This window comes from Lemur catta, chromosome 22 (assembly GCF_020740605.2).
Source record: "Lemur catta isolate mLemCat1 chromosome 22, mLemCat1.pri, whole genome shotgun sequence".
In the NCBI taxonomy this organism is placed as follows: domain Eukaryota; kingdom Metazoa; phylum Chordata; class Mammalia; order Primates; family Lemuridae; genus Lemur; species Lemur catta.
The window spans coordinates 26,880,788-26,904,342 of record NC_059149.1 but is presented as its reverse complement, the minus strand read 5'-3'; the positions used below and the strand labels follow the sequence as shown (position 1 = coordinate 26,904,342).

At 45.8% G+C, this 23,555-nt stretch overlaps 1 protein-coding gene across 2 annotated transcripts in view; it reads right to left on the bottom strand.

Moving 5' to 3' along the window:
• Window positions 1-23,555, bottom strand: part of MSRA (methionine sulfoxide reductase A) — a 273,018-nt gene that overhangs the window by 75,347 nt on the left and 174,116 nt on the right. For both annotated transcript variants that reach the window (XM_045535587.1, XM_045535588.1), the window contains 2 exons: window positions 21,642-21,746; window positions 4,550-4,656 (listed from right to left, as the gene is read on the bottom strand). In XM_045535587.1, coding sequence (XP_045391543.1) covers window positions 4,550-4,656; window positions 21,642-21,746 — 212 coding nt within the window. The remainder of the gene's footprint in view (window positions 1-4,549; window positions 4,657-21,641; window positions 21,747-23,555) is intronic.

Here is a 23,555-nt window from a genome sequence, read left to right as displayed (position 1 = left end):
AAATGCTTAAAACAGTAATTAGCATGTAATAAGTACTCGGTACTGTTATTGTTGTTCCATTATTATTACCATTATTATATATATACACACCATATATACAAACATGTTATATAAACTACATATTATATCACTATATGATTGTAGCAGGATGCCCTGCCGGAAATCAAACTTGTGTTTTTCTTTCTCTGCTCTAAAAGGTGCCAGAGAGTCACCTGATTGTGGCAAATCATCCTTGAGCCACTGCTGTCAGCTGCCTTCCCTGGACTGGGGCTGGGAAGGACGCCTTGGGGACAGTGGTGGCAGCAGCGTTCACACAGCCGCACCGCAGCCAGCACCCACACGCCACCTCCAATCCTCGTGGCCTCACCTGCCGCGGACGCCAGCCCCAGCGCAGGGCCCAGGGCCGTGCGGGCTCTCACGCCCACCTCCAGCGCCTCGGCCCACACTCACACCACGTGCGTCCCTTGTCCTGCCCGGCACACGGTCCCCGGAGCCTGCACGTGTGCAACCCAGAGCCCAGACGACATCCAAGGGCAAAATGCCTCCTTGTCCCTGGGGTGACAGGTCGTGTCATAAGGCTCCAACAACTTGTTACTGGTAGCAGAGGCCACCTCGTACTGGGTCCTCCTCCTTTTCTCCCACTCCCCCTGCCCCTTCCTTACTCCTGCTCCCTGGCACCACGCGCCCCCGTGCGTCCCCACACACAAGCTTTCGGCTCGGGCTCTGCTGTCTGTGGGGCCCAGGCTAAGATAAAAACCACGGGTCACCTGCTGTGCACAGGGCCGGGTGAGCCCTCCTGCTCACCAGGATGGGGTACACAATGAGACGCTTTGGTTCTTGAGAAGGAAATGACTTGTCCAGAAAGGGAAAAGAGGGAGCAGTTCCTGCTGCAGCACCTCCGATGGGCACGGGGACCGTGCTCCATGGCCGTCCCCTGCCCTTGCGATAAGCCACGGCGAGGGTGGAGGCCCAGGAAGCCAGGATGATGTGCCCCAGCCCCCACGGTGCGGCGCACACACCCACAATCGCCCCCAAGGAACCGCTGTGCTATCTGATAGGGAAGCCACTAGCCACATGTGGCTATTCAAATGTCAATTTAAATTAATTAAAATAAAATATTCTCTTCCTCCATCATACAGGCTCATATTTCGAGTGCTCAGTAGCCACATGTGGCCAGAGGAGACCACTGCTACCCTGGCGGAGGGCGAGCGGTGCGGGAAGTGCCGGCCTAGAGTCTTGGCTCTCTGGGTTTCAGTCAATTAGCTGGGACAGAAACACCCGACTTCAACTCATCTCCCGGTGGAATCGAGGGCCGGTTTTATTTATGTGATACCATAAAAGAGATGGGACAGTATTTGTTCTCTGAGCTGGTGATAAAGTAGCTGTATGTGGTTATGTGAACAGCAATGTATATCTGGATGTTGGAGGCATAGGAATCCCCAATCTTTATGAAAAAAAAATAAATATCCTACTTTTAAAAGCCAATAAAAAAATAGATGTATGTATATACGTATTTAATTCTCATATGCTTAGGTATAGAATACCCAAAAAGCATTTTGTTAGAACTATCTAGAATGTAAGATTAACATTTCAAAAATCTAAAATAATGGAGAAATGATTAAAGCAGCTAATTAATTAATTATCTAGTACCTAAGTTTTATCTCCTATGGATATCGGTTATCTAAAACCAACATGGGTTCTGTTCCAAGCCAAAGGCAGAAACGGTACTGGGATGGAAACTGGAAGACGAGGGCTAAGCAGGCCTCTCAGTCGTCACGGGGAAGGCCATGCCCTTTTGAACTTGAAGCCTCCCCTGTGAACACCAGGATAGCATCTGGTTTCAAGATATTGTAGAGGGAGGTTAACATGCTTCCAGAGCTGCTCAGCATTACTGTTGGTGCCCTGGGGGATTACGAGTCATTGCATTAGGCGCTTTATAGATAGCATCGATCAGACGGGACTTCTAGCATGAATTACAAACATTGCCTTTATAATTAAACATACTGGGATGAAACCAAATCGAACTCCTTTTTAAGTTCTTGGTTGGGGTGGGTCCTTTACGGGGCCCCGTGTGGCGTCTTGCCTGGTGTGGGTTCCTCTACCCATCTCTCAACCGTAAGTGATCCTCAGGTACCAAGCCTTCTCCTCTCATCTCGCCACTTCTCCCAAGTGATCTTCTCAGTAACTGGGGTTGCACTGACTCAGTATAAGTTGGCCACTCCCAATGAGAGTAAGGGCTCCTGTTTATCGGGCACTTACTATATGCTAGGCCCTGTGCTTCCTGAATATTAACCCAGTGAACAGTCCCAACGAGGCAGGAACAGCCTGTGTCTCCTCCCAACAGCCACGTGGATGCCCATATCATCCTCAAACTCCATTTCCAAAACTTACCTTCCCCACACATCTGCCTGTGCTCCTCTACACCTTGGTAAAGAAAGTCACCAGCCAGAAACCTGTAGGTCACCCCGGACCCATCCCTCTCATTGATGGTCCACCTCCCATGAGGTTCCAAGTTCCATCCGTTACGCTTCCTATGCATCCCTTCATCCCAGGCACACTTGTACCATCCCAGGCAAAGCTCCCATCGTTTCTGGCCTAGAGTCCCGTGGCAGCTGCCCACTCATCTCTCTGTGTCCAGTCTGTCTTCTCTTTAATGCCAGCTATTCTACGGCTGTTGCCCTATGTCTCTGAGCATTGGAAAAATGGGGATAATGGGGCCCCCCTCATCCTCATAGATTTACTTGAGTTCAATAAGACAGGTGGCTTTCTAAGCGTCAGGCACCTGAAGATAAGTTACACAGATGACATGAGAATCGAGACAATTTGATGCCAGAGGCTACATGTGTAACCACCACCACCAGTGCCCAGATAAGCCCACCACTGTCAAAAAGCCAGGATGAAAGGGGTAAGAGAAAGGATAATTTAAAGGTAAAAGCTTTCAAGAACGGAAATAAGAGTATATTCAAATTACTCCAAAATTTAGCAGCTTAAAAGAACACACATTTATTATCTCGTGGTATCTGTGGCACAGCTTAGCTGGGTGCCTCTGGCTCAAGGTCTTCCATGAGGCTTTGATCAAACTGTCAGCCAGGGCTGTGGTCCCATCTGAAGGCTGGACTGGGGTTGGGGGGCTTCCATGCCCGCCCACGTGGTTCTTGGCAGGCCTTCGCCCCTTGCCACATGAGCCTTTACACGGGGCTGTCTCATGACGTGGCAGCTGGCTTCCCCTAGGACAAGTGATCCCAGAAAGAGAGAGAGAGAGAGAGAGAGAGAGAGAGAGAGAGAGAAAGATACCCACGTGGGAGCCACAATCTTTTATTAGCCTAATCTAGAGTGACATCCCATCACTCTGTCATTCATCAGAAGTGAGTCACTAAATCCAGCCCATACTCAAGGACAGGAGACTACACACCAGCCAAGCAGACATCACACCAACAGGCTCCATCAGCACCTCCCTCGACCCTCTCAGCCCTTCAGAGTTGAAGTGACCATGAGCCGAGTCCTGCTACTTGCTCACTGGTGGACACACCTCTGCCCCAGATGCCACCTCTCTGCCCCCACATGGAACGAGTGGAGAAGCCACACATTCCTGGGGCTGCGGCGTGCTAGACTTTTTGCATCATTCTAGACCAGATCAGCATTCTAGTAGCTGCTAGCTCTACAGTCAGGAGTGAATCCACATCAGAAAATATAATGATGATTAAAATGTACGCATTACCACAATCCAAAAACGAAAGCAACATCAAGTTCTTTTTAAAAGAACTAAATCTCTGTTAAGGGAGGTTTTAAAATTTCAATAAAAGTTAATAGTGAAAATAATTATTTTGTGATATGATGTATACATCTCTGAGACGTATTTTTATTATAATTCAATTTACTGCTACTGGCAAGAGGGCGAGGATTGTGGTTGAATTTTGACCCCCACAAAAAGATATGTCGGGTCCTAACTCTTTGGAAGGTGACCTGACTTGGAGATGGGGCTTCACAGATTGGATTAGAGTTAGCCCTGATCGAATAATGTGACTGGAGAGATTGGGACACAGAAACAGACACACAGAAAGGGAAGATGATGTGAACAGGCACAGGGAGCAGACGGCCACGGACAGCCGCGGAGAGAGGCCTGGGGCAGACCCTTCCCACACAGCCTACGACGGAGCCAGCCCTGCCCACACCTTGATCTTGGACTTCAGCCTCCAGACCTGAGAGACAGTAAACTGCCCAGCCTGGGGTGTTTTGTCTTGGTGGCCCGAGCAAACTAATCCAGAGAGAAGAAGAAAAGAGAGAGATTCAGAGAGAGAGAGACAGGGACAGAGACTGTATTTTCACAAGTGACATATTCAAATGGATAAGCTGATTTTAAAGAGAAACGCACAGGGGCCTGCTCTTAAAATCGCACGTAGCACGTCGATCAGGCACAGTGGGTCTTCTGTCTACTCCAAGAGGCCAAGAGAAATTTCTAACAGTTGAGCAAACAGAACACAACGCGAGGTAAAAGGAACCAGGCTCCCCGGTGAAGTCGGGACGAGGCCCGAGTCACGGCGGCCCCTACCTTCTGGTAGTCGTCCCGGGACCGCAGGGCCACCTCCATCTGCTGGGCCGAGGTCGCGTAGATGGCTGAGCGGTACTGCGTGCCGTGGTCGTTGCCCTGGCGCATGCCTGGGAGAGCGGGAAACAGAGAGATTACCGGGGTCCCCGGGCGACAGTGCCAGGCCCACCTGGGCAAGATGCCGAGGTGGGTTCTGACGCTTTTCTTGTCTGGTCTTTAGGACTGACGTGCAGCTAAGGGCTTGTTTTAATTTTATCTCGACATGGCCTTCTTTAAACAAGCGTGGAATGTATCTGTTTTGATTTGCCTGTTTTAATTATAACAAACATCTTTGAACTTAGGTCAGTTTATCATTGGATAAATCAATGGATCATACTAGATGCTCTATAAATATGTATCTTTATATGCAAATATTTAAGAACCCACTCCAGCTATCACATGGGACATACTGCAATGCGTATCATTTCCTTGGATCCTAATGCAACACCCTGTGTGGACGATGGCGAAATGGGATAATGTGTATAAGCGCCTGGCACAGTGCCTGGCATGCGGGAGTCCTACACCTGCGACTGGGGTCGTCCACCTGGTCAAAGGGAAACCTGGGGCGTACGGCAGCACAGCGCACTGTCCACCTGTCCCAGCGGCTCAAGTGTGGGTGGCGTTCCATTTCTGAGCGAGCGAGCGAGTCTGCACAGTGAAACGGCCGCAGCCTTACCGTGGAGCCCCTGTAGGTCCCCGTGTCGTGGTCAAATGGACCATGTCCAGGGATTTAGAAACAAGACACAGAGACACAGGATCATTTTTCAACCCGTCACCCTCCAAGTACAGTAAGGGGAAACAGAGACCAGTAAGATAACCAGGTATTAGGTCAAAGAGGGGAGTGGGTAAGTTCAGGTGACCAGTGGGGGAAGGGGCCCAGTTCTGGAAGGCTCTATCGAGGCTGCAGCTCTTGTCCTGGAGGAGCAGCAGGTGGGCACTGAGGGGAGAGATGCCCGTCAGGAGGCAGAACACAGGTAGGACCAGGGAACAGCGCGATGCCTGCTGGGACGGGGGAGGCGCTGGAACTGCTTGCAAGAGCAGCTGCAACGGGGGCGGCAGCTGTGTCAGAGCCCGGCGGCCCCGCTTCTCAGGAACACGAGCACTTCAGCAGCGAGCCTGAAGCCCGGATGAGAAAGACGGTTCACCGGGAAAAACGCCTGGGTGCTCCACAGGGTAAAACCCGGACAGAAAACCAGCATCGAGGAGCTGCTGCAAAAACAAGACGCGGCCCTGTTTGTCTCCTCCCTGAATCAAGAAACAAACGGAATACTCGACTGCCATAAATTGACTTAAATGGGCTTTATGAGGCTGTTCTGCAAAGGGCAAAATTAGCCAAAATTATATTTTGAGAAAGGACAGAAAAATGTCATCGAGAGACAGAATAACCCCAAGATGTCTTTCCTTCTTCTGCAAACAAATATATTCTCTCCAGTAAGAAGAACTCATCCAGTGCCAACTGTGTACTCAACACTGTGGAGGCCACAGAAGAATTAGGTCACAATCCTTGATCTCCAGAAATAACCCGGACGAGGGAGGGCGGGAGCTCGACACTGCACTCGGCTGTGCTAGGTCCTGGGCGTCACTCCTTATTTAGTCCTCACGTGAGTCCTGCAACGGAGACAGTCATAGCCCTCTTGGACCAAAAGGAAATTATGGATCAGAGACATTAAGTGACCTGCCACCTGACATTAAGTGAGGTCACACAGAGGGTAAATGGCCGTCCTATGATTTAAACCTCAATCCACCTGACACCAGCGCGCTTTCTCCTTTCCAAATTGGTGCACAAATAGTTACAGCAAAACAATGGAAGACAATGGGACCAAGGGCTCCTGGATGTGGCGTGTGAGGTGCGGGGAAATAGGAACGAGCTTGGCATGTTCTGAGGACTGCGGAGAGGCAGGACCGGGTCCCGCAAGGGGTCTGGTGGGACACGAAGCTGGTCACTTGAGCGTGAGGCCACACTTGACAAGTCACACCTGGGCCCAGAGATGCATGGAAAGATCAGACTCGCGGGAGCTGCAGAATTCTGCAGAACGTTGGCCGAGTCAATCTTCAACGACCCAGAACTCTCTTCTACACAGTCTCAACAGATACTGCAAAGTTCACTGTGCCCTCCATTCGGCTTTGGAAAAACTAAGAGGATAAATTATGGACACTGTTTGGCTGTTTGCACGTCCCAGGAAAGCAAGCAGTGGGCTTGCTGTGGGGGGTGAACGGAGAATTGCTGGCTCAGAAACAACATCTTGTGCTTAAAATTCTCCCATAATACTCTATAAACTGATTAATGAGGACTGGGCCTTGGGGCATTCTTCATGAGGACTGACCTCCTGGCATCTACCAACTGTTTGAGATTTCTCCATCCACCTTCTCCAAAGAAGATTTTAAAGGGACAAACCACCCTGAGAGTGCTCTAGGATTTCTGTCCGTCTCAGCAGAGCTGGAGAAACCACTAGAAAACAGAGAAATGCTTAATCCATACTGAAGCACAGGGGACGAGTTTATCCATCCTGATTGGAGACACGAACACGGGGATTTTAAAGGAAAGTTCACGCTGTGGGGTGGTGCTAGGTGATCACTTTGTGGGGTCCCAGGAGTGACCAGCTGACAGTGAACACCAGGGCAAGTAGGGACATATTCCTAAGGGTCTGAAATTACTACCCCTACTTTAGGGAACTTCAAAGGAGCAGACTCATTAGCAGGACTATCCACGCTGGTTGCAAATATAGAGTGGCTCCCAACAGCATGAACTCCACCTTCTACAGACTGTTGCTAAGAAAAAAAATGATCCCAAACCACAGTCTGCTGCAGCAAAAGGCCACCTGCACCTGGCAGTGGTCCAGGATGATGGCCTCAGCGGGGAGGCCTCCTGCCTTCTGCTGGAAAATAGGGTCCCCGAGGGAAAGGACGCTGCGGTGCCCTGCGACCTCCCACAGCAGACGAGCCTGCATCCCTGACAGTGACGGGTGGCACTTGTTACCGCCCACGTGAGCCTTCCTGGCGCACCTGGCCCTTCCCTCAGGTGTTTGAGACAAGCCTTATTAATATGGAATGACCTTACTTTACCTCACTGAAAAGTCAACTCTGTCAGTTTCAACTGATGGCCCATTTTAAATTTAAAACATTGAATAAATGAATGGACAGCCCTTGTTTCATCAAAAGGACGGAAGGGAGGGAGGGAGAGAAGTTATCAAAACAGCCAAAGATCCTAGAGCCCACACCGTGTGCCAGGCACTGGGCTTTACTTATGTTATCCCAATTCTGCAAGTACCTGGAGTGTGACTATCAAACCCAGTTCCCAGAAAGCGAGACTAACACTCAGAAAGAGGTTAGGAGCCTGGACAAGGCCAGTGTCGCATCTGGAACCAGAACTCCAAAGTCCATGATCTTACCCAATATTATTCCAATTTGTAAATAATATGTAATTTAAGTAAAAAAAAGTGAAATGTAGTGGACTATGAAAGATATTACGTGGCTCTCTTCTAAAAGGAAAGACCCTGTCGTCACTATCATTCTCACAGTGTTCTCTGTAGTTTTTTCATGTGATGCATCTCAAGAGAGATAAAAGAATATTGCTATCTAATAGAGGTGCCAAATATTCACTCGGTGTCTAAAAACAAAAAGAAAGGTTTTGATTTTCAGTAATGAGCAGGCATTACTTCTATACTCATAAATAAATTATTTTGAAAAGAGGTGGTGATTTCTTCCTAAAAGGTAAAAAGTTATCTTAGTGTGGATTTTGCTTGTATAAAAGGGAAATTCTATTGATGACTGGCCAAAGGGGAAATACTTTAATTATTATATGTCTCCTAGAATATCTTCTGGGACTCTATATCTGTTTATGCTCCAAACTCCCAAGTTTGGCCAAATAATGAAAGTATAAGGAAACTTTCAAAATATTCAAATTGTTATGTCACCATTTTCAATCTGATTCTTAAAGTTTTACGGCAATGAGTCAGCCACAGTTCCTCACTACAAAACATCAGGCATGCAAATGAGATTTACAAAATGTGTACATTTGAATCAGTACGAAGGGTACGTGTGCGTGCACATGCATGGAGCTAGTCCTTCATCACGGATATTGGTCACATTATGAGCAAAAGTAGCAATCAACGTATTATGCCTTTGTAGGTTCCAGATTTGCTTACAGAAAAATACATAAAACATAAATGTACAAAAGTACATATAACATAAATGCATAGTTATTAAAGTGTCCACTTTAGTATTACTTTGTTATAGGTAACATATTATATAATGTGATTATAATTATTTAATATAAAGTGAACACTCATATGACCATCAGCAATGCTGAGAAGCAGAGCGCTGCCAGCCCCCCTTCTGTGTGGCCTCACAGAGGACAATGCCCTCCCTCTCTCCAGTTGGTTTTTCTGACAATTTCCTCAGCACACAGACACATCCTGAAAAAACATAGTTTAGTTTGGTCTGCTTTTGAAATTTATGTAAGTGAAATCATACTGTGGTTTGAATCTTTCACTTACTACCATGCTCATGAGCTCCTTCCACTGTCTTCATTTTCACGGCTTTATAATATCTCACTGCATGAATAAACCATGAAGTATTTACACGTTCTCCTGTTGGTGAACATCACCACCTTACGCATAACAAAACACATGTATGCATAACAGAATACATGCATGCATATGTGTAACAGAGTACATGTCAAGAATGTTCTGCAAGAAACATTCAATGCATGCAAAGAACATTCTTGACATATTTTCTGTTACACATATGCATGAGTTTCTCTTGAGCACATACTCAGAAATAGAACTGTTGGCTTATAGGGTTTGCATATCTTCAACTTAACGACACGCTGACCCATTTTTCCAGAGTAGTTGTACCAATTTACTAACCCGCATCACTGCACAAGAGTTTCTGGAGCTCTAAATGTTTGCCAATTCGTTAAAGTCTGCTACGGTCAGACTTTTTACTTTTTGTCAGTCTGCTTGGTATGTAATAGAATCTCATTTGATCTAAATTTGCATTTGCCCTGATTAATAATGACATTATCATTTCATGTTTCTTCACTGTTATTCAAGTACTTTCCTCATTTTTCTATTAGCAGCTTGTCTTTTTTTCCTAAAAGAAATCTACCGTATATATTTTTAATATTTTTTTAATATTCTGAATACTAATCCTTTATCAAATACAATCTTCTTGTTCTTGGCAGTTTCTTTATGATGTTTTTTGATTAACCAAAGTTGTGAGTTTAATATAGTTGAATTTATCAAATATTTTTCCTCTATGGATTAGTGTTTTTTGTGTCTTGTTTAGGAAATTCTTCCCAAACCTAAAGTCATAATGATATTATCTACTTAAAGTTTTGCACATTTGCCTTTCACATTCAGGTCTTTAATCTACTTGGAATTGATTTTTGTGTACGGTGTGAGGGAGAAATCCAATTAAATTTTTTACTATAAGAATATCATCTTATCACTATTGGTGAAAAAGTCACTCTTTTCCCCCTACTATGAAATGCCAACTGTATCACCTGTCATATCCAGACACGAGTATGCTTCTGGGTTCTCTGTTCTATTGCACTGGTCCATGCATCTGTCCCTACATCAAATTCACATTGTCTTAATAGCTGTAGTTTTAAAATGACTCTTGATATCTGCAAGAATAATTCCTCTCATCTTCTTGTTCTTATGCAGCAGCATCTTTCCTGTTCTCGGACTTCTGCATTTCCTTATGAATGTCAAAATTAGTTGTTAAGAACACAAAAAGAGCAGAAACAACAACAACAAATAACTGTTGTGATTTCATCCGGGTTTGCACTGAATTTATAAAACAATTTGGGGAAAATTGATGTGTTCACAAACCATAACCAAGACATAATATTGGACCCTCCAGCTGCCCAACCACTTAAGTCAATGCCACGTTTTTTTTAGTTTTGTTGGTAGCACTCGACTTCAAGGTACCAATTCCTGGTAAATAAATAAACCCTGAGATTCCAGTGACTGAACTTAACATAAGTTTCTTTCTTAATCATGCAGAGTCCAATTAGCGAAAAGGAGTTGGTAACAGTTCTGCTTCGTGAACTCTTCAGGCTGACAATGGCTTAACCATCTCCAACATGTTGCTTCCAAGGTTTCCCTTGGCTTTGACATTTAGCAGCAGATTGAATGTAAAGAGAAAAGTTCACAGATCATGCAGGAGGTTTTTATGGGCCAGGTTTGGGAAGCAGCATATGTCATTTCTGCCTCGTTCCATTGGCTGGAACTCTGTCATGTGGCCACTGCAAGGGAGGATGGGAAATGTCTGGCTGGGGAGGGGTGAATAGGCATCTGCCGTGTTTTTCAGTCATTACACACTTGCTTCTTTCCTTGACTTCCTGCATGAGCTGGGACCCCTCGATACAATGCTGATTAGTGACATTGTTGTATCAATGTTTCACTATTAAGTATGACGCCTGCTGTAGGCTTTTGTACATACTCTTTACTCTGTCACCCAAGCTGGAATGCAGTGGCCTCATCATAGCTCACTGCAATGTCAAACTCCTGGGCTCAAGCGATCCTCCTGCCTCAGCCTCCCGAGTAGCTGGGACTATAGGCATTCACCATTGCACCCGGCTAATTTTTCTATTTTTTGTAGAGACAGGGTCTCGCTCTTGCTCAGACTGGTCTTGAACTCCTGGTCTCAAGCAATCCTCCCGCCTTGGCCTCCCAAAGAGCTAGGATTACAGGCGTGAGCCACCATGCCCGGCCAGATACTCTTTATCAAATTAACAAAGTCATCTTTTAAATGTGTTTTTTATTATCATTTATGAATACTGAATTACATTCAATATATTTTCTGCATCTATTTCAATAATCATATATGTTTTTCTAAAATCTGCTAAAGTGGTTAATTACATGAGTTAATACTGAACTGCTAAACCAAGCTTGTATTCCTTGGAGGAACCTACATTGGTCATGATGTATTATCTTCTTCTGTACTATTAAATTCAGTTTGCTAATTCTGATTTCTGCATATGCGGTTATGAGTAAGATTGTCCTATAATTCTCTTTGCTTACATCGTCGAGTTTTGGTATCAACATTACGCAAGGATCATAAGATGAACTGCATCTCTCTCTAATCTCTGGAATACAACATGGAAGGTTGCAATTATTTCTTCCTTAAATGTTGGTAGAACTCACTGATGAAGCCATCTGAACATAGTGGTTTCTTTATGACAAGCTTTTTAAATGGTGATTCAATTTCTTTAATGATCACAGTCTATTTAGTTTTCCTAAGCTATATTTTTAAAGAATTTCTTTATCTAACTTTTCAAATTTATTGACATAAAGTTACTTATAATGCCCTCCTAGTATCTGTAAAGTCTCCTGCATCTGTAGTGACATCCCATTTTGTATTCCTGAAATTGGACATTTGTACCTTCTCACCTTTTCCTTGATCAATTTCCCAAAGTTTTATCAATTTTATGGCCATATTGAAAGATCAACTCTTGGCTTTTTTTGATCCTTTCTACTGCATGTTTGCTTCCCATTTCTTTTATATCTTCTCTTTATTATTTCCTTATTCTACACTGCTTGGGTTTATTTTGTTGCTGACTTTCTACGTTCCTGAGACGGATGCTTGGCCTGGCCTTTCTTCTCATCTCACATATGAATGGAAGGCTCTGTGCTTCCCTCTAAGAACTGAGTTAGCTATATATGCCTTACGAGTTTGGATGTGCAGTATTTTAATTATCATTTGATTCCAAATATTTCCTAATTCCCATCATGATTTATCTTTGATAAATAGGATACTTAGAAATTTTTAAATTTTCTAACATAAGGGGATTTTCTAGATATCTTTTTGCTACTGATTTCTAGCATAATTGCATTGTGATGAGAGAAACATGATCTACATGATTTTAATCCCTTTGAAACATACTGAGCCTTTCACGGCCTAGTGTATGTTCCGTGTGCAACTGAGAAGGACGTGCCCTCCCAGGTGTAGGGGACAGTGTTCTCTACGTCCATCAGGTCAAGTGCTCTAATTGTGTCAGTCACGCTCTCTATAGCCTTCATCAGCCTCTCAAAACTCATATTTTCTGGGATTTGCAAATTTGCTCATAACAAAGGTATCACTAATCCTCTGCGTACCTGTCTGGTTTACTGTGCTCCCTTCCATCTCAACCTGGTAATTCCCAACAATTTTGTCAGCTCTTTGACATGATGATTTCAATACTTTTTTTTATATTTTATGCAACATTTTGAGTTGCTCCCGGTGAGAAAGTTGGTCTGAATAACCTAGCCTGCCATTCCTGGAACCTGGAAATTCTAGCTCCTGCCAATGTATCAGCTCTGATTTTTCTCTTATCTAATTTAGTACTCTTTTATGTGAAGTAGAGTAATTCTTCTGACTTCACGTCTTTTTATTGACTTTTATATCATTTCAAAGAAATTTATTCAAATTCTAAATGACCTAACCATTACTATCTAACATATGTGAAATTCCTCCTGGCTGAAAGTTTTCAAAAGCCTGATTCCTCATCTTGCAAATCCCTAACAGGATTATAAAAGGATAATGAACACCACAAGGGGTTCAAGATCACTGGATAATGTGCTGCTGTTTCCAGCTGCGGTGGGTCATGTTTTCTGCACGCTAATAGCGTTGTATAATAACGTGGGGTCGTGTGCCACGCAATGGAAGAACACAGGCTTAGAACTGAGCCCTTAGGTCCAAATTCCAGCTCTGTGACATAATGTACTAACTGGCTTGTGCCAAGTCACTTCACATCTCTGGGCCTGTTTGTTTATCTGTAAAAAGGGTCTAAGGTTCACAGGTTACTTTAAAGATCAAATGGGATTATGTACACGTAAGCAGCTAAGTACCATGCTCAGCCCAGAAAAGACCCCCGGTAAGTCTTTCATTCAGTTTGGAGCCACAAAACCCTAATGACATGAGAAAGGCAAAGGAAAGATGTTAACTATAAGCTCTGCAGCCTTATATGAGAGGGGTTTGAAAGTGCAAATAACACTTCTGCAAACAGCAAAGATGCAATATACATGTATGATAATGTTATGCAAGGAAAAGTAGGACTGAAAGAACAATTAATAAAGAAAAATATCAGTTAAATTCTTTGTTTCATTTTTCTCGGCTTCTGAAATTCCTAAAAGAATGCAACCCCTTTCAGAATTCATAATGCTGGGTTTGGGTCGTTTTTGCATTTTATATTTGTGCAGCTGTTCCCCACTATCAGTATGCACATCTGCTCATTAGCAATACAATATAATTCCCACTGTCTAATTATTTGCAGATGATAGATTCCTTGTACATGGTCTAAAAAAAGGATAGTCCTTCAAAACTGGTGACTTATTTTTTTTTAAAAAAACCTAACTTAAAAGGGTCAGCACAACCAAGTTCAGATATTAATTTGGCAAGTTCAAATTTATGAACACCAGTACTTAATTGCCAAGTTGATGGGAAACAGAAGGAGACTAGGATTTTTCTCCCGCCAATTAATGTTTCCCAGAAGACAGCATGGGGGTTCTCTCTGCTCCAGAGTGCCCTGGGAAGAGACGGGCAAACCTGCTGGGGATGGAAGGGACCCACCCCTCCCCTGTCTCTGGGGACCTTCTGGAAACAATGCGGCCAGAGCAGTGCTTCACGGTGAGTATGTGTGTCTGGTTGGGGGGCATGTGGGGCCCAAGGGCATGGGACAGGGAGGAGTCCTTGGAGGTTCTCTAGTTCCAAGCATGGGCTGAGGAGCCCCACATGGTCAGTCCCTACTCATGGCTCTGGGCGCTAAGACAGCCAGCCGGGGTGTGCCGGCCGGGGCCCCAGGAAACAGCACAGGCAGTGCGGCCCCCGGGCAAGCCAGGCCAAGCCTCCTGAGGACAAAAAGGAGTGTGGTGTTGGAGGGGCAGGGTGGGTGCGGGAGGGAGAGGGCTGATGAGGAGTTGATTGAGGATAAAGGGTTTGAACCAACAGGAAACCATCAGGGGTAATCAGAGCATGAGCCGGGGAGAAATGACAGAGAGATGCTGGGACTCACGAAGGAACAAGACAAACAAACGGCAGCTGGTGGACGTGGCTCCTCCACAGGCGGCGTGAGTACAAGAGCCGCCAGACACCGAGGCCGACTCTACACCAGGCACCACGGGCGACATTCCCTTGCCCATCCCGACACACGCCTGGCGGGTAGGGACTGTCTCCCAGATGCAGAAACAAGGCTCGTTCGCTTGTTCAACAAGAAAACGCTTAATCCGACACTTACCGCCTCGAGGGGTCAGAGAATAAACAAGAAACAGGTAAACTGACAAATAATTCTACCTTGAGATGCGTGTCAGGAAGGAAAGAGCATGCGGTGGTGGGGAAACAGGCGGGGCGGGGAGAGCTCTCCGAGGATGGGACGTCTTCAGCTGAGACTAAAGGACAGAGGGCGCCGTCCCCCAAGAGCCGTGGGCAGATGGAGCAGCAGGCACAGGCCCCGGGGCAAAAAGGGCCTGCGTCTTCCAGGAGAGGCACGCAGTGGCGCAGGCTGGCCGGGGACTGTGGCAGGAGCCGGGGCTGGAGAAGTGGGCGCCAATCGGCTAAGCCCGGGCCGCGCTGGCCACCGTACGGAGTCTGCACGTCACCCCAGAGAAACCGGGCAACCAGCACAGTGCTTTAAGCAGGAGAGAGACACACCTTGTTCCGTGTTTTCAACAGGTCATTGTGGAGGGGGGAAGGGCAGGCGGGCCAGGTAAGAGGCTGTCACAGGACCCGGGTGGCCGAGAAGATACGGAAAGCAACGAGACTCGGCCACACAGCTCGTGCACGGCACTAAGCCACGGCTTCTCTAACCCCAGAGTCCACACTTTCAACGACAGTGTTGATTAAAGACATTTTAATTAAAGGAATATTTTAATTAAGTTTTCAGAGGGGTGACTGGGAGTTCCTCACCAGCTTATAGTTGAAGTGTTAGTTAGGATATAGGTTCAGCTGTTGTAGAAAAGGAGAAAAAAAAAGAACTAAAATGAACCAAAATATTTATAGTGATTTAAACAAGGCAGTTCTTGCCTACAGAGTCCAGCCCGGCACGGTGACGGTGGATCCTTCCACTTTACACCTCCGTTGGCACAAGGTGTGGCCCCGACCGCATGGGCCATGACGGCTCACACTTCACCCCCACACCGGCGTGTCAGGAGGGAGGAAGTGGAAGAGAACACCCCTTCCTCCACGTCCACACAACCCCGAAGTGACACACCTTCGCTTCTACTTAGGCTCGGCAGCTAGAATTCTGATGTACGGCCACACTTGGCTCTCAGGAGTCCGGGGAATTTAGTCTTGACTGGTGGCTGCACACCGGCTAAAATCCAGACACTACGCAAGCGGGGAAACCGCTCGATCTTGGGGGGCTCAACCTGCCATCTCAGCCAGAGGCCTCTGCAGAAAGGCTGCTGCTCCCGAAGGAGGACATGGGGACAGTTCCCAGGCCACACAGTCCCCTGGGAAGGCTCGGAGCTACCACGGGAGGCCCGCACATCCAGCGTGCAGCAGGCGTGACCTAGAGGTTGCAGAACGCACAGTGTGTGCGAGCATTTCAGTTTTCCAGAGATACTTGATGTGGTGGGTAATAAAATGGGCGCTCAGTTTAAAGTGTAATTAAATGCATAGTAGCACTTTAGTATCTTTGCTTCTGAACATAAAGGCACATCTATTAACATGTGGGGGATCCATAAGAAAGTCCGTCCTTAGAACAGGTCTTCCCAGGCAAGAAGCCTGGACCTCTGCAGTGCAGGGGAAGGAAAACAGACTTGAGCTGTGGACACAGCTGGGTGCAAACACTGCCGTCCACACCACACGCGATTGGGAGGCTGTCTTCTCTGCCATTCGGTGAAGACAATGATCCCTACTCCATAGGGTCACAGTCAAGATTAAATGAAATTAGAATTATAAAACATCTGTCACTAAGACTGGCCCAGAAGAGGTGCTTAATAATTGTCACCATCCCTTGCCCCTGGACCGAGGAGAATGAAATGGGTTGCAATTGAGGAGTCCGATTTATGGGGTGAGGTCAGACAAAACTGGTCTCTGCCTTGTGTACTTATGGCCTGGCCCAAGGCACACGGTCTGTGCCCTGCAGCCTGTGCAGGAATGGGAGGATTGAACCGTGCTATTCGTGCACAGAGCATGCTACTTAGGGCACAGGCTGGGCATGAGAGGCAGGGACCGGGTCTGCTTCTCTCGATTGCTGTGTCAGCAGCGAACTTGACCAAGGATCCGCCAGCGCCCCCAGCAGCATCCCAGAATGCAAAATGAAACAGTGCTGGGCTCTCTCTCCAACAAGCACGAGAGACAAAAGAATCTCCATGGGTAGAAAACCCACACGTTAGTAGATGAAGGGTAAATATTTTCCTACAGAAGGAAATCAAGGGCAATGTAAATATAAAAATAAACATAAAAATCCAGTGAAATTATATTCTTGTATTGAGAAAGACATAACAATGATACCTAGCATTTACGTGGGACCTTACCCTTTTTATGCCATGTTCACATTATTTTATTTAATTCTTAGGACAGCCCAGTAGAGATAGTGTTACACCTGTTTCATGGCTGAGAGAAATGGAGGTCCAGATTGGGTAAACTTCTTGGCCAAGGTTGCCAAGCTGGGATGGGAACCCAAATCTCCTAAATCTCAGGCTCTGCGGTGCCACCTGGAGACTGTGGGAGTCTAGGGACCACCTGGTCAGGAAGGGGCACTTGCCGGTCTGTCCTCAGAAGCCTGGAGGAACTGTATCTGTCCCATGAGCAAGACAGACAACCACAATAGGACGTATGAGCTTAAATGGCAGTATCTGAATGTTTCGACAAAAGTAGAGGACTTGTGGTAACTGGTAAATTCAGAGTAAATTCCATTTACTGGCCAAATGTATAAGGATGCTGGTGGGTCTGCTACTCCGCCTGCAGCTACTCCACTGAGTGGCGCCTCTCTGGACAACCCGAGTAGCGGCTGTGGAGTGACAGGTCTCTGGCCCCACCTATATCTTAAAGAGCCTGCACTTTCCAATCATTCTCTTACCAGCTTTGCTTCCTTCCAAACGGCAGACGGTGTGTGGGAACTTCACCTGCCCGTCCCGGCCGATGCCGCGGGAGCTGCTTCAGCCCCTCAGAGCAGCGAAGAACACGCAGAATTTTCTCTGCTTAGCCCACGCCACGAAGATTTGATTTAACTGAGAGGGGACTTTACGTTTCAATTCTTGCAGCAAATTGTAACTAAAAAATGTAAGTAGCCCCTTCAAATCCTTAATGATTCTACAAATGAGGGACTAAAATCTTTCGACGTGCTCATCAAAACACGTTTCTCTTGAGTCAGATTTCTGCGGAGAATCCCCTGTTTCCGGGGCGCATCCTCACATGGAAGGTCAACGTCTTCTCAACTTTCACTCGAGTTTTGTCTTGTTGTTGATAAGCGATTCTGGCACAGACGAGAGCAGTCCTCGAGTGGGTTTAGTAATTACTTACTCTTGTTTCTTAAAGGCACCCAGAGTGGACTATCGCTTCCCAGATCAGAGCCGCCACCAAATCCAACACGCTGCTCTCTTCCGAAACGTCTGCTTTCTGAGAAGGCACAGGCGTCCGACAACGTCTTCACTCTCCTCCTCTGTTCTGTTGGTTGGTGGCTTTCTTGCCAGGGCCACTTTTCACTGGGAAATGTGACGAGAGTTGCTACCTAATCTCAAGTAGGGAATTTAGAGGGTGTGGTCAGATGAGAGTGGCGATGGCCACGTTCTCCTGCAGCCCGGCTGTCCCCTGCTACATGCCCACCCTTCAGGCAGCGGGGGCTTCACAATCTGGCCTCAGAAGAATGACACACAGCTGCACGTTTAGGACCTGCAGGGTTCCCTGGGAATACTAAATCCACTGATACCAGAGTTCTTCTGAACTATTTTGCTTTTAATGTTCCAGTGCTAACACATGCTTGTTTTAATAATTTCATGTTATAATATTTTGGTCTTTGGTCTTATGTGCATCTAACTGTATGTTCATTTGATCTCTGTACATTGGAATTTAACTGTTTTTTTCCTACAGGGATATATTTTTCATGTGCATTAACCAAGAGGCTGGACATTTCTGCGTGTTCCAGACCACTCGGTGGTGTAGTACCACCTAACAGAGCGCCCGGCAAACAGAGAAGACACAAGATAAACATCCTAAATGAGTAACTGCCTTTCTCAGTAGCTTAAAGATATTGAGAGGGGGTGTGGTATGTTTCTGGGCCATATATCCAAAATCCTAAACCACAATTCTTTATTCTGAACTACCAAGGAAACCACCAACAGGTCTTAAAGAAACAATTTTTAGCAGCTTCCACCCAACATCTGAATCAATGGTAAAACGGTTAACCAAATGGTTTTAGACCTCAGATTTATAAAGCCAAAGGAACACGGTTAACTAACAGTCACTGACCATATTGAACACAGTGATTGTTTAGGTTGAATGTGCAGATTAGTTAGGAGTTTTGTTGTTTTTGCTGTTTCACGTAATAGAAACTCAACAAACTGGCTTAATAAAAACAAAGGGGGAAGTACACAGTAGTCTCATGGCTCGGAAAGCTACGAGGGGAGCTCCCAGAAGAAAGAGCTACAGGAATGAGAGCCCCCAGGGCCCCCTCCCTGGCTCCCTCTCTCATCCTCCTGCCTGGCTTCTCTTACAGACGGGCTCTTTCTACATTCAAAGCGCCACCACCCTGGCAGCCCCGCAAAGGAAGACCTTTTGCTCTCATATAACAGTCCCAGGGAAGGACCCTAATTGGTCCTGCTTGGTTCACACATCCAATCCTTGGGTTAAACACTGTTGACAACGGGACAAGACTTTCTGGTTGGCCAGGCCTGCCTTATGCACCCGCCCCCTCAGCCAGTAGAGCAGGGCGTATTTCCACAAGGATCATAGGAAACCTTGCAAGGCTTGAAAACAGATTGCTACCACGGCACCTTACACTGAGCTGTCTGAAAAATAATAATGTGGGAAGACCATATATCTTGTGATTTAATATTTATGACAGTATCAGGACTATTCAAAACAGGAATGGATATATGAAAGGGGAAAAAAATTGTCCTCCTACATGTGTAATTTGTCCAAAATACCAGTGGAAAAATGTATCACTCAACAATCAAACTCCATTGTCTGCAAACTCCACCATTAGCAATTTTGTCTTTTTGCTTAACATTAAGCCCAAAGACACTAGTGTGTGACATCTAACTAGGTGACCTCAAAAATCTCTTCCAGCCTGCGAGTCTATGAGCCCTATTAGACTCAAAATACCTGTGGAAGAAGAGTAGACAGAGCTATTACGTTACTGGACAGTCTCTTGGGCTCAATTGTAACCCCTCCAAATTCACATATTGATGTCCTAACCCCTAGCACCACAGAAGGTGACTGTATTTGTATTTTGCTAGGGTTTGTAAAGAAGTAATTAAGGTACAATGAGTTCCCATGGGTGGGCCTTAATCCAAGATGACTGATATCCTTACAAGAAGAGGAAACTTGGACACACACAGGTACAGAGGGACGATCACATGGAGACCCCAGGAGAAGAGGCCACCTGCCAGCCACAGAAAGAGGCCTCAGAAGAAACCAACACTTCAGGTGCCTTGATCTTGAACTCCCAGCCCCCAGAACTGAGAGGCAATGCATTTCTTTGTCATGCAGTACTTTGTCACGGCAGCCCTGGCAAATTGATACACACAGTGAGCCAAGACCTCCAGAGAGGTGGCCGGGTGAGGACAGAGGCATGGTGGAAACAAACTTGATGTGTGGGGTCGGGGAGAGGAACAGGTTCCTTTAAGGTTTTTTTTAAGGTCCTATCCCCCTGAGACCCAGGGGCCAGTTCTAGCAAACTAGTTAACTGGTGTGTGCTGATGAAGATGTGATAGATGGGTAAGAATTTTTAAGGGAGGGAAGCAGAGAAAAGTCAATGACAGATTTCACCCCCTTTGACATTCTGAGAGTCTATCAGGACATGGCATTAGGATTGGCCAGACCCCAGGCCACAGCCGCGACCTGTCTCGTGTGCGACTGACTTCAGGCTTGCCTGGGCTCCCGACGTGAGTCTCCACTGATCATTTTAGATCACTGACCTCTGCCCTCTGGCAAAGCACCCTGGCCCGGGATGGTTCTTAGAACCAGCACTCAGGACCCACCAACCTTGGGGAATATTACGATTCCACCACGAAGCACACTACACATTTGGGAAAACACATCCACTCATCAGGAAATCGCCAACAACGCATACCTGCTACACAAAAACCTGACACCAGAGGGAAAACATTTCTGTTAAACAGACTGATTGCTAAATGAACAGGGTTTGTGAAAAATCACATCTATTATATAGGACTTTTCAGTGCATACGCTTCACAATATCAGATGATCACGTTGGCAGAGCGGGGCTGTTAGATGATATCTGAAAATTGCTTTATTATCCAATATTACAATAATATTTGCCAACACAGAATTTTTCGCTTGTGTGTGCACCCAAATAAAATTTCTGACTGCCACTGTTTACAGCCCAAATATATTAATAATCTCAAATTGCAAAGAAGACAAATGAAATAGTTAAGGAACGCGAGCATTGTGGACCTACTGAATACCGCATTTTACCTTTATGTGCTTTTTTTTTTTATCACCCACAGACATTTAAGAAAAAATTAAACCTGATAACGTCAAAAGATGAGAAAAGCTGAACTCAGAGACATAAAGGAACCATAAATCAGGAAAACTTTGGAGCTACAGGAGAGACACTTTAATTTTGTAGACAAAAGGCTGCATTAAGGAGGAATAATGCAATAATCAAAGGTGAACGGATCTCTATTGTCTGGCATCTTCCTCCGTGGGAATTGTCCCACCCCTGACAGCTGTAAGGGGGGCAGAGGCGCCGAACGTGGCTGCGCCTTTATTCTCGCACCCCCTTCCTCCCCGGCCCCTCCTCTCCTCCGTCAATAAACGTCTGCAATCATATTCTTGAGCTCCTGTGTGATTTCAAGGTTCATCTCTTCCATGCAGCTCAAACACTAATTATCCCAGCTGTAATTAGTAAGATAATTAAATACTGGCTCACTCATCACTCTACCTTGGGTCGGGTCGTGATTCTCCCAGAAGACCTTGAGCAGTTCCTCAAAGCTGATGCGTTCTGGCTGGTACACGACGCGCACGACTTCTGCATGGCCAGTTTTCCCTTGAAGGAAACAGAACGTACAACCCAAATTTACGGACAACAGAAATTTATTGCAAGGTATTTGTTCTCAAAAAAAAAAAAAACCCAACAGAACAAAAGCTGGAACTCTTGCCTCTGAAGGAAGGGGGCAAGCGTGGTTGGACTTTAGCTAACAGGCTCATCCTAAGTCTCTGCCGCCGGCTCTTGTTCCAGAAAAGCACACACTTCTCCTCTAGCAAGCTTCCCGATGGGGACTGCTACATGGTGCTCTAATATAGTTTTTTGAGTTCGTGAAAAAACAAACATGGGTTTTCATTTTCCGTCTCACTCCTATGAAATCGTATAGATCCGACCTGACATAGTGCTCGAGATTTGAAACCCTGCAAAGGGGAAGGAGTCAATTTATTTTTATCATCTCCCCATGCTGCATGCAGTGAGCTCAACTGTGCTGCAGTGAGATGGTGCCAGATAGAGAAACCTGGAAAAAATTTAAAAAACAGGCTGATAACTCGTTCACATTAGATAAATTAGTTAATGGAGGGACGTACTCGCTGTGCTGTTAGCACCGAGGCAAGGGTCGGAGGCAGATACCCAGAGGGGCAGTGAGCGTTTTCCCAGCCTCATTCGTCTCTGCGGTAAACAACCACTGCAGCACAGGTCCCTGTGCAGGACCTGCTATAATCAGGCCGCTTCTCATAGGTGGCCCCGAAGGTTTGTGGATCAGGGAGGTGGCTGTTTGCAGTACCATTTGTACCTATGGAATGCATGCCTTATTTTACAGTCTTACAACATGGTATTAATAAATAATGGACCCCTTCACGATAACATCATCTCTGTATTAAAACTTGTTTTCCACCTCTTTTCAGTGACTTATGTGCAGTAAAGAATTTGGCCTTGCCCCAAGAGAGCTCTGGCCTTTGCCCTCAGCTCCTGGGAGATAATCTATGTCGTATCCAATAGAAATGTCTTGTTTAGGGCAGGAGCTGGCCACACTGGATCCTAGGAGGGGGCCAGCTATACCCAACAGCCTTAGGTACAAAGTCTCAGGGGACTGGCTGTGCCAAGAAGGGCAATCGTGTGAATTAGGGTGGGGGCTTTAGATCACATGGTATCAGTCGACCTGGAGTCTGAGTTTAACCATGTGGGCAATCAATCGATCAGTCATGCCTGCACAATGTGGACACTGGAGCTCAGGCAAGCCCCTCTAGTTGGCAGTACTCTCTGCATATTATCACACATCAGTGCTGGGACGTTTATACTTCCAAATCTGTGACAGAACAGAAGCACTTGGAACCTCCCCAGACTCTTCCCTATGCATCTCTTTCTGTAGCTGAGTCTGAGCAGTATCCTTTCCCTGTATAAGTATCCTTCTAGCAAATTATCAAATATGAGGGCAGTTTTGGGAATCCCCTGAACTTGCACCTTAGTTTGCAAAAGTCTTTTCCCATATATTCATTATCTCACTTTAATTACCACAAACGTCCAGTATAGGCAGAGAAGGCAGAAATCCTCATTTTACAAACCAGAAAACTGAGATACAAATATGTTAGATTTGCCCAAAGTCACATAGCTAGTTAATTTGGGGGCCATAACCTGAAAAAAAAATACCTTCTGACAGCTTGTCCAGGGTTCTATTCAATACATAAAAGGAAAGAGAGCAAGGGGAACATTTGGAACATGGGTCCCAAAAAGAAAGGAAATCTCTTTATTATCTTTAATTTGTTAATGTTTAAAATTGTTTTGATTGTATAGACAATATTTGCAAATAAAATTTGAAGCTTAGAAAATTGAGGAACTATTAAAAAGAAAATAAAAATCACCTGTACTCCT